This window comes from Malaclemys terrapin, chromosome 5 (genome assembly GCF_027887155.1).
Source record: "Malaclemys terrapin pileata isolate rMalTer1 chromosome 5, rMalTer1.hap1, whole genome shotgun sequence".
In the NCBI taxonomy this organism is placed as follows: Eukaryota; Metazoa; Chordata; order Testudines; family Emydidae; genus Malaclemys; species Malaclemys terrapin.
Genome location: NC_071509.1, coordinates 63,818,060 through 63,836,879, shown reverse-complemented (window position 1 = coordinate 63,836,879; position 18,820 = coordinate 63,818,060). Strand labels below are relative to the sequence as shown.

Sequence of the window (18,820 nt, the reverse complement as noted above, 5' to 3'; positions counted from 1 at the left end):
TACTGACCCTATTTTTTGGTTACTTCGACTAACAGGAAAATAGATCAAAGATTAATTTATATGCATGATTTCCATTGGCCCTTTGTAGTTGCACACAGTATCTCACTTAATGCCACACCTGCTCTTGATATACTCATTGTGTGGTCTGTATGATGACGCACAATTCCAAAGATTGATGTACAAGTTGTTCAGCAGGAGTTGCATGCTCAGGTAGGACTTAATCCTGAAATGTACTTAAGTCAATAAGAGTTGAAGGAGCATGGAATCTCCCGCAGATGCTCAGCACCTTGTAGAGTTGAGTCAATAAAGGGCAGTGTATGTCCCAAGCACATTAAGTGCTAAGGAAATTAAAGGATTTCTAAATTACTGTGTATATTTTTCCCCTTGGAGTGGTAAGATTTTACCTCTGCTTAAATCCACCTGGGCGCCGTTTAGATCAAGGATTATTTTACCACAGAGCCCCAGGCCAAGGCCTTGGGAAATTACCTGCCCGATTCTTTATTTGGTCTGGGAGTGGCATTCATGAGTCTGAGGTTAGAATGTGGCCCTTTACTATTTTGTGAAGATCTATTTTTGCCTCTTATGGTAGATTTTCATCCTAAACCAATTCTATTTCTATTCAAATAATTGGTCCCATATTAAAAATGTTGGTGATTTTTTTGTTTGTTTTTTAAGTATTAAGCACAGGAGGCCTCCCAGTTTCTGTAATTGTAGTTTGCATATTTAAGATTGGAATTTCTATCCTCAACCTCTACCTTTATCTCTGTGTGTATGCAAGATTGCACATGCACAACTGGACACCAGATAGATTCCTGAGTGAACATTTATTCCTTAATTATGTTTTCTGATTGCAGTTTTGCTAAAATGTTTTTGTTGTTGCTGCTTGTTGTTATGTTTTCTTTTTAAGCCCTGTTCACAATGAGTTCAGTGACCCTCTCCTTTTTGAATAGCTATATTGTGAGGTTGGAAGAGAGAGTGTTTGTTTGAAATGGGACTATTATTTCTGTGATTTAACTGTCATGTACCCTTAATAAATTAAGTAACAATCATAGAAATCCCATCGATATGAATAGTTTGCCAGCTGCTTTTCCATTAAACTCTGCTAGCTGAATGAAATCAGTAAATAATTATGTTGGTGGGGAATCTGTTATATCCAAATGCTGTATAATGTCTCCGTTTTACAACACAGCTTAATTTTTTCTATACACCAAATTAGTTTTTAGAGTAATCTAAATTGCAAATTGGTCGATTTGCATTAAAACTATGCCTTCTTGTTCTGATTTGTCAACACCTCTTTTTTAAAAAGTCGTTAACATTAAGCATGGGTGGGTAAGACCATCTGTTTATGGAGCTTGCCTGCAGCTCCATCACTTAACACATGAGACAGGTTACAGCTGTTTAATTGTTATGGTGTTGAACGATTATCATTCTATCCAAAATTAATATTTATATATGTATGCATAGAAAGCATGTGGTTAAACATAAGTGATCTAAATGTGGATTAATGTCATTAAGCATTCATTAATTAATCTCTCAGGAGGGCTGAAGTTGGAATAGTGGTATTCACACTACTTTTTTAGTAACTGCATGAGGTTACTTTATCTAATAGGCATAATTGAAATTAGCCTTAAATAATGATGGACAGTAAAAAAATGTACAGCTTGTAATACAAATGTATCCCTATGGGAATCAGGCATTCCTTGTTTTATGTTCTAAGAACTTTTGCAAGATTATTTACCCTAAAATTCAGTTGTGAAAAGAAGAAGAAAAAGCAGACAAAGTACTTTTTTACTGTTTTCTGTTGCATGAAATTATAAATCAATCTTTAAAAAAATAAAACATGGATTTTCTTGAGTAAGAGATTGCCATAGGTAGGCCACATTAATTAGATAAATGAGATAGTTGAAAGTTATAGATTTGCATAATCATTAAAAAGAAATGGAAAATTGCAAACAGAAAATAATCCCACCTTATGTCACAGGACTAGTGAAAATGAATAGGAACATGATCATGCGCCATGTGGACTTCCATTGTCATCTGTGGGTATTGGATTTGGAGATCTTTATGAGTATGTGGCCCTAAAGCTAAAGGCATTATTATGCTCTTTTTCTGGTTGACCATGAGTATTGTAACCTCAAAGTGTGAGTGTCAAGGCGTGCATAGTTATTCAGTATTCTCCTCTGTAGCATTGTAAGACCTGCCCATGGTTAATTTAATTTGTGTTTAGCTCAGAGATTTCATTTTACAACAGATTTAAAATATGACTATAGAGAAAGCACTACTTTTCTTTCTATCAGATCAGAGTTCAAGTCTAAGCCATATTTTGTCCTCTTGCTCAAAGACAAGTCTGAGTGCCTGATTGATCTTTCTTAGAAGATAGGGGAACCAGATGAGGTTGATCTGAGTTGGGGGGGGGGCAGCACGAATAGGAGATATTACCAGCTCCACTGCATCATTTCTCGTTCCGCTGATCCTGAGGAAGCTCCTCTACTGGTGCACCATGGCGCTGCGCTTCAAATAGAAAAGTCAGGGAGAGGATTATTCTTCACAGTGTTATTCCCTTTAGCCCCATAGTTTTGTGCAATATAAAATAGTACTAATCTAGTCAGAATTATTTAATACTGGGTGCTCCTCGGCATAGTGAAACCTTGCTGAGGGGTGTATTTGGTTCAGTGTTCACTCCAAGGGACAGCAGGACAGCATGATTCCTGAGGAAGCCATGCTGCCATATGAGCGAGAGAGTGGAACAGCGAGCTCTGCAGAATCCTGTACATCTGAGCCTCTGTGTGGATGCTCTTCTTGAAACATGGGTGACCCCAAACTTGCATAGATCATAAAACACCCATGAATTTCGGTGGCACAGGCACACTCACAAGACAGAACAATTAATTAGATACTTCTGCTGCCTTCAGAAGTTTCTCTTTCATACAGGACAATCTAGACTTTGGTTTTCTTTTCCTTCCTTTCTTTTTTAGCATTTTTAGCATTTTCTTTATTTAAGAGATCTGTTCCCTGTATATATCCAGAATCTCATCAGCAGACTATAGAAAGATTTTCATTCCTGAAAGCACTGCAGAGCAACAGCTATGGAAAGGGAGCTGGATCCTGTTGTGGAGCATACATCATCAACAGCATTCTTAATAAGTACCAACTGCACACATTTATGATGCCTAAGGGAGTAAGATCACATTCTGACTTTCTGATCCTAGAGTTTTCAGGGGTAGCAGACAGAAAAACCTTGTTTTTACTTGAAACTGAACAATTTTTTTATTGAGTCATTGAAATACAGTAAACCCTATGATGCCATTTTTTCCAGAGGATCATTTTCAGACTATAACTGCACTTTAAATTGATCATATCTTTCATCTCTCCTGAATTTCTTCTTTAGTCCTTGATGTAGCAGAAAATTTTCTATTCTTCTGCTTACATCATTAACATACCCAATAATCATTTCCCACAAATGGATTTACCATAAAAAGCAGCAGATCTTTCTGCTGAAGAGCTTCCAAACAATTTTTTCTCCCCAGAATTTGAATATTTTAGAGTATATGTATTCTCTCTCTCCATAGATATATATATAGGGCTGTCTATTAATCGCTGTTAACTCATGTGATTAACTCAAAAAAATTAACTGTGATTAAAAATATTAATCATGATTAATTGCACTGTTAAACAAAAGAATACCAATTGAAATTTATTAAATATTTTGGATGTTTTTCTACATTTTCAAATGTATTGATTTCTATTGCAAAACAGAATAAAAAGTGTACAGTGATCACTTTATATTATTTTTATTACAAATATTTGCACTGTAAAAATTATAAACAAAAGAAATACTATTTTTCAATTCACTTAATACAAGTACTGTAGTGCAATCTCTTTATCATGACAGTTGAACTTACAAATCTAGAATTATGTACAAGAAATAACTGCATTCAAAAATAAAACAATGTAAAACTTTAGAGCCTACAAGTCCACTGAGTCCTACTTCAGCCAATCTCTCAAACAAACAAGTTTGGTTACATTTGCAGGAGATAATGCTGACCGCTTTTTGTTTACAGTGTCATCTGAAAGTGAGAACAGGCGTTAGCATGGCACTGTTGTAACTGGCGTCAAAAGATATTTACATGCCAGATGCGCTAAAGATTCATATGTATATTGATTGCAATTACAACACAGAATACAAAGTGTACAGTGCTCACTGTATATTTTTATTACAACTATTTGTACTGTAAAAATAAAAAAAAATAGTATTTTTCAATTCATATAATACAAGCGGTGTAGTGCAATCTCTTTACCATGAAAGTTGAACTTAAAAATGTAGAATTATGTACAAAATTAGCTGCATTCAAAAATAAAACAATGTAAAACTTCAGAGCCTACAGGTCCACTTAGTCCTTCTTCTTGTTCAGCCAATCACTCAGACAAACAAGTTTGGTTACAATTTGCAGGAGATAATGCTGCCCACTTCTTGTTTACAGTGTCACCTGAAAGTGAGAACAGGCTTTCACATGGCACTGTTGTAGCTGGCATCACAAGATATTTACCTGCCAGATGCGCTAAAGATTCATATGTACCTTCATGCTTCAGCCACCATTACCAGAGGACATGTATCCATCCTGATGACCGGTTCTACTCGATAATGATCCAAAGCAGAGAGGATTGACACATGTTCATTTTCATCATCTGAGTCAGATGCCACCAGCAGAAGGTTGATTTTCTTTTTTGGTGGTTTGGGTTCTATAGTTTCAGAGTGTTGCTCTTTTAAGACTTCTGAAAGCATGTTCCACACCTCGTCCCTCTCAGATTTTGGAAGGCACTTCAGATTCTTAAATCTTGGGTCGAGTGCTGTAGCTATTTTTAGAAATCTCACATTAATACCTTCTTTGCATTTTTTCAAATCTGCTGTGAAAGTGTTCTTAAAACGAATATATGCTGGGTCATCATCTGAGACTGCTATAATATGAAATATATGGCAGAATGCAGGTAAAACACAGAGCAGGAGACATACAATTCTCCCCCAAGGAGTTCAGTCACAAATTTAATTAACGCACTATTTTTCTAATGAGCATCATCAGCATGGAAGCACATCCTCCAGAATGGTGGTTAAAGCATTAAGCGGCATACGAATGTTTAGCATATCTGGCACCTAAATACCTTTCAACGCCAGCTGCAAAAGTGCCATGCGAACACCTGTTCTCACTTTCAGGTGACATTGTAAATAAGAAGCAGGCAGCAGTATCTCCCATAAATGTAACCAAACTTGTTTGTCTTAGCGATTGGCTGAACAAGAAGTAGGACTGAGTGGACTTATAGGCGCTAAAGTTTTACATTGTTTTGTTTTTTAATGCAGTTATGTAACAAAAAAATCTACATTTGTAAGTTCAACTGTCATGATAAAGAGATTGCACTACAGTATTTGTATTAGGTAAATTGAAATATACTATTTCTTTTGTTTTTTACAGTGCAAATATTTGTAATCAAAAATAAATATAAAGTGAACATTGTACACTTTGTATTCTGTAAAAGCAGCAAAGAGTCCTGTGGCCTTATAGTCTAACTGACGTATTGGAGCATGAGCTTTCGTGGGTGAATACCCACTTCTTCGGATGCATGTAGTGGAAATTTCCAGAGGCAGGTATAAATATGCAAGCAAGAGTGAGTCAGGCTAGAGATAACGAGGTTAGTTCAATCAGGGAGGATGAGGCCCTCTTCTAGCAGTTGAGGTGTGAACACCAAGGGAGGAGAAAAATGGCTAGCCAACTACAAAAGCAGTTTCTCCTCCCTTGGTGTTCACACCTCAACTGCTAGAAGAGGCAGGGCTGGCGCAACCCATTAGGCGACCTAGACGGTTGCCTAGGGCGCTGTGATTTGGGGGGCGGCGTCCGCAGCGGTTTTTCTGTGGTGGAACCTTCCGCCGCCTCTGTGGAGGGGGGGGTATTTCAGGGCGGGACCTTCCGCCACCTAGGCGGCAGAAAAGCTGGCGGCGCTCCTGAGAAGAGGGCCTCATCCTCCCTGATTGAACTAACCTCGTTATCTCTAGCCTGACTCATTCTTGCTTGCATATTTATACCTGCCTCTGGAAATTTCCACTACATGCATCCGAAGAAGTGGGTATTCGCCCACGAAAGCTCATGCTCCAATACGTCTGTTAGTCTATAAGGTGCCACAGGACTCTTTGCTGCTTTTACAGATCCAGACTAACACGGCTACCCCTCTGATATTTGTATTCTGTGTTGTAATTGAAATCAATATATTTGAAAATGTAAAAAACATCTAAAATATTTAAATAAATGATATTGTATTATTGTTTAACAGTGCAATTAATCACAATTAATTTTTTTAATTGCTTGACAGCCCTAATATATATATATATACACACACACACACACACTTTTAATATGTGTTTAAAGTGTTTTAATGTTCCTAACTCATACATACTAAGAATTCTTCTTCATACATGCTAAGAAAAGCTTCTTTTGAAATTTCAGAGTTATGAGTGAAAGAAAATACACATTTTTCTCTTTAAATGACATGATTCAATGTCATATTAATATTTGACATAAAAATGAAACATCTCAAAATCTTTTTGATTTAATGGGATTGGTCCAATGACAGGAAGAAACCTGCAAAATGTGTATTTTCACTCAAAAATAAGATTATTTTTGAGTAAAAATATGTCCATTGTCATTCTAAAACACTTATTTTAGTTAAATCTTAAGGACAGATTGGGCAGCACTTACCTCAGGGGGCTCCCCGGAAGAGGCAAAACCCTTCAGCTCCTAGGGGGAGGCAGGCACCGCCTCCACAGCTCCCATTGGCCGCAGTTCCTGGCCAATGGGAGCTACGTAGCCAGTACTCGGGGCGGAGGCAGAGTAAAGAGCTGCCTGGCCATGCCTCCGCCTAGGAGCAGAGGGAGGGGAATGGCGCTGCTTCTGGGGAGGCATGGAGCAAGGTAGGAAGCCTGCCAGCCCCGCCAACTGCCACAGCCCCAGGACACACACCACTGCCCCTCCAAGCATCTGCGGCACCTCCTGGGTTGCCTCCTCCCCAGCACCCGCAGCCACCCTCCCACCCCACTCCAAGCTTTAGTCAGGGATATATAGTACAAGTCATGGACAGGTCACGGGCCGTGAATTTTTGTTTACTCTCTGTGAACTGTTCATGACTTTTACTAAAAATACCCGTGACTAAAACATAGCCTTAGTGATAAGCACCATAGAAAACCCCCGGAGAAATGAATAATTTTGGCTTTAGAGCAGGGACTGAATGGTGAGCAGTAAATAAGTTATGAGCCACACATTGAATGAGGAGAACAAAATATTGAATAGTTCTTCGCTAAGTGAGCACTATCCATCTTGTGCACTGAATGAGGCAGGGTTTCAAGGAAAAAATTGTATATAATAATTTATTAAAGACTAACTCATAACGCCTATGTACAAGGACGCCAAACTAAAATTGCACAGGCAACCTTAATCCTGGCATTTCCTAACTTTTAAGTGTTTGACCTTGCACCGTAATAATATTCTTTTAGCATAGTTTTGAGTGTGTGCACATTATGCAATGTAAAACAAATTTATATACAAGCATAGTTGTACTTGTAAGGATAAAATATTAAGAATTTCATAACACTTTAAAAAAGTGAAAAGGCATTTATCAACAAACTCTTGTAGGGGAGATTATGCCACTAATAAAATGTCCTCCTGATGCTATTCTACTGTTGATATCCTAAATCACCTACAGTGAGATTTTCTACTATGGAATTAAGATGGTATTAGCTTGGTTTATTGATCTGCTTAAAAGCTATTGACTCTCGGGATATATATGTTTAGTGTAAAACTGTTTTTTTCAGTGTGCTCTCTTCCTTTTAAAAGGGTCTATACCTGAGTGCACAGGGGTTCTTCTTCGCGGTGTGTCCCTCTGGGTGCTCCACTTGAGGTGAATCTGCATCCCTACACCTGCAATCGGAGAATTTCAGTAGCAGTGCCTGCTTGAGTCGCACACATGCTGTCCCTGTCTCACGCCACCTTTGCGGGTTACGTAGCGCTGTGCGACCAACACCCCCCCTTAATTCATTCTCTATCACCCTGGGCTTGAAATGGAGCAATTGGCAGTGCCTCCGAGTTTACCATTAGATTAAGAATTAACCTAGATTAGTAGTTTTAGAACCCAGTTTATTTAGTTAATAATTTTTAGTTATCCTTTCTCTTCCTCATTTTTCCTGAAAAAAACCCCAAACCTTTTTTCTTAGTCATTTAAATATCATTATACCCATTAAATTATAATATATTATACCTTTAGGATAACGTAGCTACCCTTCTTCATGGGAGAAACCCTATTTTAAGGGTCATGCCCAGCTCCCAGGTTTTAAGCACTGCCTCACTTACTGGTTGTCAATTCCGGTGTCTGACGGACACTCACAGTGTGTCCACCATCTCAACAAGATACACGTACCACAAAAGTGCTCCCACTGCCATAATCTGAAGACCCGAGCCATGAAATCAAGGGATCTTCAGTTAAAACTCCTACTCATGGAGATGTCTTTGCATCTGGCTGATCCAGATCACAGACCTCTCCTGGGCAATGGTCTCCACCAGCAGCATCTGACATGCATTCTCCACCACCCTCTCAGAGAAAAGAGCACTCCTCCAAAAAGGTGGCCAAGAAGCGGGTTACGACCTCTCCTTCCAGGGAATCTACCAAAAAGAGGCAATCCCTGACAATCATCAGAGGCAATCATCAGACACTATCGGTACCAACTGCACCGAGGCCAATTACCTCTGAGGCATCAGGACCTTCCAGTATTGCAGGTACCATGCAAGCCAACAACCCTAAGCGGGCAGGCTCGGACAGAAGCAACAAAGGGAAACTTACCATCCCTTCCTCGGTACCATCGGAGCTACTCAACATGCAGCACCAAGTAGCTCAGTAGCACTGCAGTCTGTGGCACCACCTTCTGCTTCCATAGCACCTAGCTCACAATCCTCGGCACTGACTAACCATGGTAATTGCATCGGTACCGCTAACGACACCCTTCTCAATACTGATGCTCTCGGCATCACGGCAATTTCTCTGGCACAAACATGCTCAATACCATACCAGCTTACACCACCATCCACGTCAGTTCCTCCTTTCTCCAGGGAGGAGGAGGATGAGGAGGAAAGGGAAATCTACACTTCACATCACTCTTCTCCGATCCGGACAACTACCAGACCGGGTCCTCCAGAATAATCTGAACACCATCCCAGACCCAAAGCTCATGGGTGCTACAGACATCCCTGGATTCCTCCACCAATGCCATCCCCACCACAGTAGCCCTACTGGGACCCCTGGGTGGCATACCATCAACACTACTCTAAGCCTCCTAGTACACACAGAGAGAGGTCAAGGCATTCCCCATCACCCTCAATGCCGGAACTCTCTGAATCCCTGGAAGAGTCACCTGAGGGACCTGAAGAGGTCACCCCAGCTGCCAATTTTTACTCCTCTTCTCTGGATGAAGCTTTCATGCCCCCACTACCCACAATAGGTGATGACTTTAAACAGTTCCAAGAGCTGCTTAAGAGGATTGCGGACTCCCTAAAGATACCATTGGAAGAAGTTGCAGAGTCACAGCATAAGCTGTTGGACCTCCTCCAGACACTGACTTCATCCAAGATTGCCCTCCTGGCAGACCCCAGCAACAATTCCGCCTACTTGTAAAAGAGCAGACAAAAAATATTACATCCCTTCCCAGGGAATGGAATTTTTGTTTTCACACTCTACACCAGACTCTGGTGTTAGAGGACATGAATGAGCACAGCAGACAACATCAATCTAGATCCACTGCATACGATAGGGACTTGAAAAGATTAGAATTTTGGGCACAAGGCCTTCTCATCTACATTTCAGGATCGCTACTTATGAGGCATTAATGGCAAATACAACCTCTCCAATTATTCAAAGATGTCTGACTTTATTGTTTATCTTCCTGAGGACAAGAAAGAGCAATTTAAAGCAGTCATCTCTGAGGGACAACTCCTAGCTCAAACAGCCTTACAAGCCTCACTGGACTCAGCAGACATAGCAGCACATTCCATCGTCATGCCCATAGTCATGCGACAAGCTTCATGGCTCCATTTCTCTGGATTTCCCAAAAAGGTACAATCCACTGTTGAGGATCTCCTGTTTGAGTGCCCGAAGCTGTTCACAGCTAAAACAGATGAGTTGCTTCAGACACGAAAAGACTTCAAGGTGACTCTTTGATCCATAGGCATCTACACTCCAACACAGAGAAAAAATGGGAAATATTACTCAGAGCAAAGAGCAAGATCCGCACAATACACAAAACTACAGAGGTAATATGACCTGCAAAGACAGAGGCAGAGACCCACAAGATGAACAACACTCCCATCTGAACCATCGACATCCCAGCAACCCCCCTCTAAACAGCAGTTTTTATGGTTTGGTCAAACGCCCAAAAAACCTCCCCTATTTGCAAGTACTGGAATCATCCACAACCATCCATCCTTTCGGAGACCATCTGATTCCATTCCACCCAGTGTGGCAAATCATCACATCAGACAAATGGGTAGTACAAATTATTGAGACTGGCTATTCAATCCAATTTACCTCCATTCCCCTCACCCTCCTCCCTCCCCATCCCTCTTCAGGGACTCTTCTCATCAGCACCTACTATGACAGGAAGTAAATCATCTTCTGCACTTGGGCCAGTACCAACATAACACAGAGGGAAGTGTTTCTACTCCCACTATTTCTTAACCCAGAAAAAACTGGAGGATGAAGGCCCATTCTCAACCTAAGGAAACTCAACAAATTCATGAAGACCCAATGGTTCAGGATGGTCACGTTAGCAACAATAATTCCAGCACTAGAACAAGGGCACTGGTTCTCAGCCCTCGACCTCCAGGATGCATATTTCCACATAACAATACATCCTTCACACAGGAGATTTCTCAGATTTGTTCTGGAAAAAGATCATTACCAATACAAAGTACTCCCTTTTGGCCTGTCTACGGCTCAACGGGTATTCTCGAAAGTACCAGGGGCCATAATATTCCCCTATCTGGACGATTGCTTACTCAAAGCCTCCATACAAGAAGAAGCCCTAGGATCTACCCAAAGGACAATGTCACTCTTCCCACAACTGGGCCTACAAATAAATGAGCAAAAATCAACATTCACGCCTGTGCAGCAACTAGAGTTCATCAGGGCCTTCCTCGATTAACTGGCAGCCACAGCTTCTCTGCCTGCCCACCATCCCCACAGATTTGTCACTTCAGTCAATCTGATCACTACAACATAAACCAGCCCACAGACATTGGCAAGGATCTGCTTCCAACTATTAGGCCATATGTCAGCAATGACATTTGTCGTGAGGCATGCCAGAGTACACATGCATTGCCTTCAAGGCTGGTTCAGGACAGTATACATTCCACACAGACACACAGAATAAATAAGTACCTTACAATGCCAGGCACAATAAAAAGCTCTCTGTATTGGTGGACTTGACTACACAATGTTTGCACAGGAGTTCCCTTCGCACAGACCCCTACATCAGTGATACTCACAAAGGATGCTTCTCTGCTAGGGTGGGGGGCACACTTGCACAACCACACAATCCAGAGCGCGTGGTCCCCCTTGGAATCAACATTGCACATAACCTATTAGAACTACTAGTAGTCCGCAACTCATGCTCATACTTCCTACCCATGATCAGCGGCAAGTCCATAAAGGTGTTGACAGACAATGTCGCTTGTATGTTTTATATAAACTGAGAAGGGGGGGGCACAGTCACACTCACTATGCACAGAAGCGATATGATTATGGAACTGGTGCATTCACCACATCAATATCTTAGCCTCCTACCTACCAGGATGCCAAAACGTGGACATGTTGAGCAGAAAATTCTCCCAGGACCATGAATGGGAAATAAACACCGGAGTACTGTAGGGGGTATTTAAATGCTGGGCATTCCCAACCATAGACCTCTTTGCGACAACCCAGAATGCCAAGTGCCCACACTTCTGCTCAAGAGCAGGATTGGAACCCTGATCTCTAAGCAATGCTTTTCTCTTCAAATGGGGTGCACCTCTACTGTTCAGGTTTCTCCCTACACTTCTATCTAGGGTCATACACAAGATAAAGACTGACAAATCCAGAATCATCTTGATAGCCCCCTCGTAGTCTAGACAAACCTGTTGAAGGGGCTGTGTGTCCACCACTCACTCTTCCCTTTCTTCCACATCTCCTGTTTCAAGATGCAGGCCAGGTCCTCCACCCAAACTTGGCAATACTTCACCTGAAAGCATGGCTACTCCATGGTTCCAAGGCAGCGACATGACCTGTTCAGAGGAAGTAAGAGCCTTACCATTAAACAGCAGAAGCTCTACTACATGATATACCTACCTACACAAATGGGAGAGATTCCACATATGGTGCCAGAACAGACAAAGAGTGGCAACTACCTCTCCTTTATCAATGATATTAGATTACATACTGGAACTTAAGAAATCAGGTTTCTCAATGAGCTCAATCAGAGTACGCCTTGTGGCAATCACAGCTTTCTACCACAAAGTTGAAAAATTTTCAGTCTTTACCCACCTGACCACTAAACTATTTCTCAACGGTATACATAATCTTTACCTTGAAATACAAGCCATTACTCCATCATGGATGTTAATCTAGTGCTACGATACCTTACTGGACTCTCATTTGATCCCGTAGCGAGGTGTTCACTTCTCCCCCGTCATTGAAAGTGGCTTTTCTCATCGCTATCACAGTCGCATGATGAGTAGGAAAACTTGGGGCTCTCATGACATACCATCCATACACAGTATTCTTTAAAAATAAGGTTTTTCTAAGACACCATCTAAAGTTTTTACCTAAAATAGTTTCCTCATTCCACTTGCACCGGCCCATCCATCCCCCATCATTCTTTCCAAAAACTCATGGGAACAGACGAGAAGCAATGTTCCATACCCTGGACGTCAGAAGGGTGCTAGCATTTTACACTGACAAGATTAAAACTTTCTAAAAGTCACCGAAATTATTTCTCTCCATCACAGAGAGATTTAAAGGAGATGCCGTATCCAAACAAAGGCTCTCAGAATGGATCTCTGGATGCACTGACCTTTGCTACCACCAGAAACACATACAACCCGCACTGGGGGCCCACACGCACTCCACCAGTTCGCTTTCTACATCAATATTCTTCCTCAACAACGTACCCATCATGGACATCAGCATAGCAGCAACTTGGGCACCAGCCCACTCGTTCAGAGAGCACTACACAATAGAGCAGTACTCATCATCAGCCACTCTGCTTGGACTCACAATCTTATCATCCATCACAACTACAACTCGGAAGCCATTTCTTCCACTGAGGGGCACTGCTCTACAGTCACCTAAAGTGGACAACCCTCAGGGCCACTCCTCGAAGAAGAAAAGGTTACTCATCCTGTGCAGTAATTGAGGTTCTTTGAGATGGTTGTCCCTGTAGGTACTCTACTATCCTCCCTCTTCCCCTCTACTTCAGAGTTTCATGCTAGAGACTCTGCAGCAGCGAAGGGCCTGAGTGGGGGTTGTCGCACAATGTTATGTAACCGCCAGAGGCGATGCAAAATGGGGATAGCACATGTATGACCCAGCTAGGCACTGCTGATGAAATTCTCCGATCACAGATTCACCTAAAGTGGAACACCCACAGGGACAACCATTTTGAAGAACCTCAGTTATGCACAAGGTAAGTATGTTTCTCTTTCAAGCCTATGGAAATGGTGAAGGAATGGAGCAATATTTTTAATGGATAGGGACTTCTCCCACTGAATTAACTGGTTATCAGGAGGGAGCACAAGAAGAGTAGCAGCCCAGGTAGACCAAAAGGGAACTGAAGAAACCACCAGGAGGTCCAGTGCTTTCACATAAAATTCAGAAACACTTATTTTAATGTGATAGTGTGGGTGAAAAAGTGGTTCTGCAGGGAGACAGCTGCTCGGGACATTACAGAGCTGTGGAGCTGAGTCAGAGTAGTGCCTGCTGCTTCTTAAGAGAAAGGCTGATCCAATACAAAGCTATGTTTTGAGCCCTGAGAGGAAGACATACAGAATGTAGAAGCAATGTTCCAGTGGCTCTCTCCCCTACGTTGCTCGCTCTTGCTCTGAAGCAGAATGCTTCTCTTACCCTCTTTCCTCTCCTTCTGTTTTTCTTCATTCTTTCTGATTTCTTCTTTCTTTTTCTCTTCTACCAAGACTGGAGAGGACTAAGGAAAAGAGAAAGAGCTAGAGCATGGAAGGAATGTGAGCGTCCTCCAAGATGAAGGAAGCAAAAAAGATGGAGGAGGATGTTTGCAGCTTCACTCTTTTATGCTGGCTTAGACTGACAGGGTTTTGTTGATTGGTTGATTTTTTTTTTTTTTTTTTTACTTCCTTGCTTCTTGATAGATGGTGTCATGGGGCAAAATTCTGTTCCTAGTTATAGTGACGTAACTCTTGATTACAGCAGAGTTGCCCTGGATTTACACCGCTGTAAATGAGTCCATAATTAGGTTTATGGACTGTAAGGATTATTTTGTAAAGTGGATGAAAAGGAAACATGCTGCAGTTAGTTTTGCACACCCCTTTTGGGACGATTGGGCTCCAAAATGAAATTAAGTGTTAGTACTATACAGCTATATCGATGCTGAACTGTTTGTTAATGATCCATCCATGTGTCTGCTATTTTTGTGAAGTTCATTTCGTACTTCTTCCACACACAGGTATGCTCATTCCACATCCTCCTCCCCCAGCATTAATCCACGGCATCCGTTAAATCATTTGCCTAAAGCCTGCTATGTGTAGCCAAGGCAAATACCCATATTATAGTCTCCATTCTTGCATCATTCAAGGCATGCTCATGTGTTTTTTATGGAGCCAAACTTATATGAGAGGTTTAATTATTTTTTCCTTTTAGCAAACTTCCCAGAACAGGAAAAATTAAATAGTAAAGCCCATAACTAATTTTCCTAAGAACGATGTTTATGTTCCCAGTCTGAAGAAAAAACTGCTAATACTGGCGAAGTATTTTGGCATATTATCAGACTAGGTAGACTTCCTGACAAGACTATTTACTAAACAGAATATTTGGCATGTTATATTCTAATCTTTGACTAGAAAGATTATGGTAAGTGAAAATCTCTCGTAAAGTGTATGAATAAATTAATAAGAATATGAATTTGTTATACAGCATTTAAAATTATGTCACTGTTATAATCCTTTATGACAGGGTAATCAGTAATAAAACAGTGCAGTGAGTACCAATTAAGGAATATCAAATCAATGGGTATGCTGCTCATGCTGATTTAAACAGGAGCTGATTGGAATAAATGGATTTAATATATACTTATTTGCAGACTGTAGCTGTTCTAGCACATCTACAGAAACTAGCATATGAATACGCTAAGGATGTTACCTACTTATATCTCTAATGGAAGACTAATGGGAAACGTTAAATTAAAAAAAGTCTGATTTGTGATCTGTGGTGAAACATAAAGTGGTGAATGTGAGTTTTCCAACCAGCATTAACAATTCTTTGCAGGACAATTTATAAGGGAAATGTATCTGCCACTTGTTAAATATGTACCTATTTATACTGCACGATCTGTGAGTGCAATATATACTGTGGGGGGGGTGTTTGTTTTTGTAATAATACTAGAAAATCTTTGGAATTTTACACCTCTGCTTGTATTTTTCCACATTCCATTCAGAGCCATGAGAATTCCCTTTACCCTCCTCACACCATCAAACTTTTTAACATACTTTAACCTAAACCCTGCATCATTCTGCCACCCTGCTGATTGAGGAGGTCTGGACACATCTCCCTCCTGACCCTGTCAAAATAGCACACAGATAGATTTGTTTTACTGCCTCTTTTCTATTTCATCATGTGATACTGCAGCTAACCTTTTGGCTCCTAGTTATTGGCATTAGCCAAACTGCTCATGAGAGTGCTTTATCATACCAGAATACCAGAGAGAAAGAGGCAAGGGAGTCCTTATAAATATATATGTGCCAGTGGCTGACACTAGATAGATTGTCCCAAATCCCACGAAGGAGCCTCTTAGTGGACAGAGGAAAGTAGTTAGGGATCCTCTGGTCCCTTTACCCTTGCACTTAATATTTTACTATATGATCCTCTCCTTAGTCTTGGTACCATTCAGGCAGGCAATGCTGCATGGTCAGCTCATTTAATAAAAACATGCTTTTCCCAGTTTTTTGGATTTTTTTCCATTTCATTTTTGTTATTTTCCATTCCATAACTGTTTATTATTTTATTATTCCACTTATTAAGCTGTTTGTTCATAACGTGCTATATCTTCATATGTGTAAATACTTTAAATATATCAGTAGCAAAAATATACTGCATATAATCTTCAAACAAATATTAGTGCTCACAGTTCATATGGACAAGACTTGATTCTTCTCTCATGCACATTAGAGAGTAATCAAAGAGCAACCCCACTGAACTCAGTGGAGTTACACTGGTGTAGATGAGGGGAGAATTGGGCCCACATTGAAATGCCAGGTATATCTCTTTTCTTTTTAGTTGTGGTTTATTTTACTTTGTAGTTACTGTCTCTTAAATGTCCTGTTATTACTATTTACATCTTGTCCTGTCAACTTTTAACCTTCTCATTATCAAGAATAAGTTATGCTTTGAGCATCTTACATTTTCTTCCTCAAAGCTTAGGAAGCTGAAATTTTCTCCCGTCCTCCCCCTAACCCCACTTCCAAATTTCCAGATTTCAGTTACCAAAAGGTTAAGTGGTATAGAATACAACTAACATGTCTTAGTGGCTTCTTCTCTTTCTAGATATCATTACTTATGGTTGGATTCTTGCTATTCTTAGATATTCAATGCTATTTATTTTTATACATCTAAAACCTTAATATAACACCCGCCTTCTTTCTACATTAAATGGATTTGGTAATTTCAACTTCATCACTACTAGACTACTATCCTCCACACAAAATCCCATAATGTAGCTCACTGTTTTGTATAATTAGCTGTGTGTGCTCAGATGAATAACTGGGTTTAGCTAAAGCAGAGGGAAATTATTCCTCCCTAAAATGCTACTAATCCAGATCAGAATTAAGATATAGTGCTGGTTATATTGTCTGAGCAATACATGATCTTCCTGCCTGGTCAATGTTTTAAAGTTCATAAACTAAGTAACTGATCTAAGTTGCATTAAAATCATATTTCTTTGCTAGCTTTCATATTTGTCCTACATAAAAGTCAAAATATGTCTAAAGCAGTCAGAAGGAAGAAGAAAAAAAGAAAAACCCAGTCTTTGAAAGGTAGCATCTGTTTATTCTGTAGCCTTGTTTTTAAATGCTGAGTGTTCCATAGAATCATGACTACATTTGCTGAAAAATAATATTTCGCATTTTTAGAAGCTATGAAATACATTTCTGTTGTGTGCTGTAAGGTCTCTCTCATGTCAGCTGCACCTGCTCTATTTGCATGTGAATTCTGAACAATTCTTGTCCTATGTGACACTTCTGAAATGTCTGTCTGTTCTTTTTTTTTTTTTTTCCTTTTTAATTCTCAAGCTCACTATTTGGATAAGATAGTTAAAGGTACTGTATATTTGCTCTTTGTTGACCTGCCTATGCCTACATGTTTATTGATATATTTATATTTATAGTGACCACTGCACTAGATTTGGCAAAAGCAACTTTTTCTTATGTGTATTCCATGAATTATAAATTTGGTTCACATTACTTTTAATACATACCTCAAACTTAAAATACTAAACCTTTTGTGTCACACATGAACATTTAACTAATTGTTACGTAAGTTTCTATATATACTGTATAAATACATTAATATTTTCCAAAACCAAAAACTGAAGATAACAGTGCATTTGCTGTTCGTTTTATTAATCCTGCTAGTTGGGCACTTAGTTGTGAAGCATTAAATATTTAAGAAAAGAAGCAAACTGACACTCTTGTCGCCGAGTAAGAAACCATCAATTCTAATGCATAATTTGATTAAATAAAGAGAGAACAACCCAATTAATTTTGTATACACATTCTGTTGCCTCCCTTTCTCTAAATGTTTGAAAATCTATGTGAAATCCTATTTTAAGATTTGTATGAGAAGCTGTAAAAGCCTTACAATGTTTGCAATGGAATGGATCAGGGATACAAAATTCATGGGCAGAATAAGGCACAACATAAAACAGCAGAGTTTCTCATATCTTCAGTTATGGTAAAAATTAGGTGAAAAAATACTTCCAAAAAGAAAATCCCTATCCCTCTTTCCCCAAATTACCTTTTTTCTATTCCTTTTTTGTGCTTTTTTCATTAGAATATGGCAATATTCATGACAATATCCAGGCTTTCATACAATAAGTCTTGAGTGCACTCAGGTGACTTCTGTAACACTTTGTCAGTAGGGGAATTAAATCTCTGTCTTCTATAAACAAAGCAGAAGAAATGTATTCAGAAGCAAAATTAGCCTTCTGCACATACAGTTAATAAATACAGTTGGCAACTGCAGCCTGAAAAGAAACAGGGCAGCAAGACTAATCTCAGCCTGGCATGATGACATGATATCCATAAGTATAACTCTCTCAGACCTTGTTAAGGTGAGAGGCTGTTATGATTCCCGTCCTTCTGTACCTTCAACATTTTACAAAAGACAATGCCCCATAGAATTCTTTTTATTTCACATTACATAGGTGGAGAAGGGAGTCAGTAAATTAAAAATTCCTTAGAAGAAAAATTAATATAATTATCTTGAACAGATTGTTCCAAGAGTGACTAAACATTAACCA

General features: G+C 39.8%; 1 protein-coding gene across 4 annotated transcripts in view; it reads left to right on the top strand.

Moving 5' to 3' along the window:
* TENM3 (teneurin transmembrane protein 3) overlaps window positions 1–18,820 on the top strand; it is a 982,465-nt gene that overhangs the window by 883,906 nt on the left and 79,739 nt on the right. For 3 of the 4 annotated variants that reach the window (XM_054029684.1, XM_054029686.1, XM_054029685.1), the window contains one exon: window positions 17,592–17,618. The exons of the other annotated variant lie outside the window; for it this stretch is intronic. In XM_054029684.1, the coding sequence (XP_053885659.1) occupies window positions 17,592–17,618 (27 nt within the window). The remainder of the gene's footprint in view (window positions 1–17,591; window positions 17,619–18,820) is intronic. 4 annotated transcript variants of the gene reach the window in all.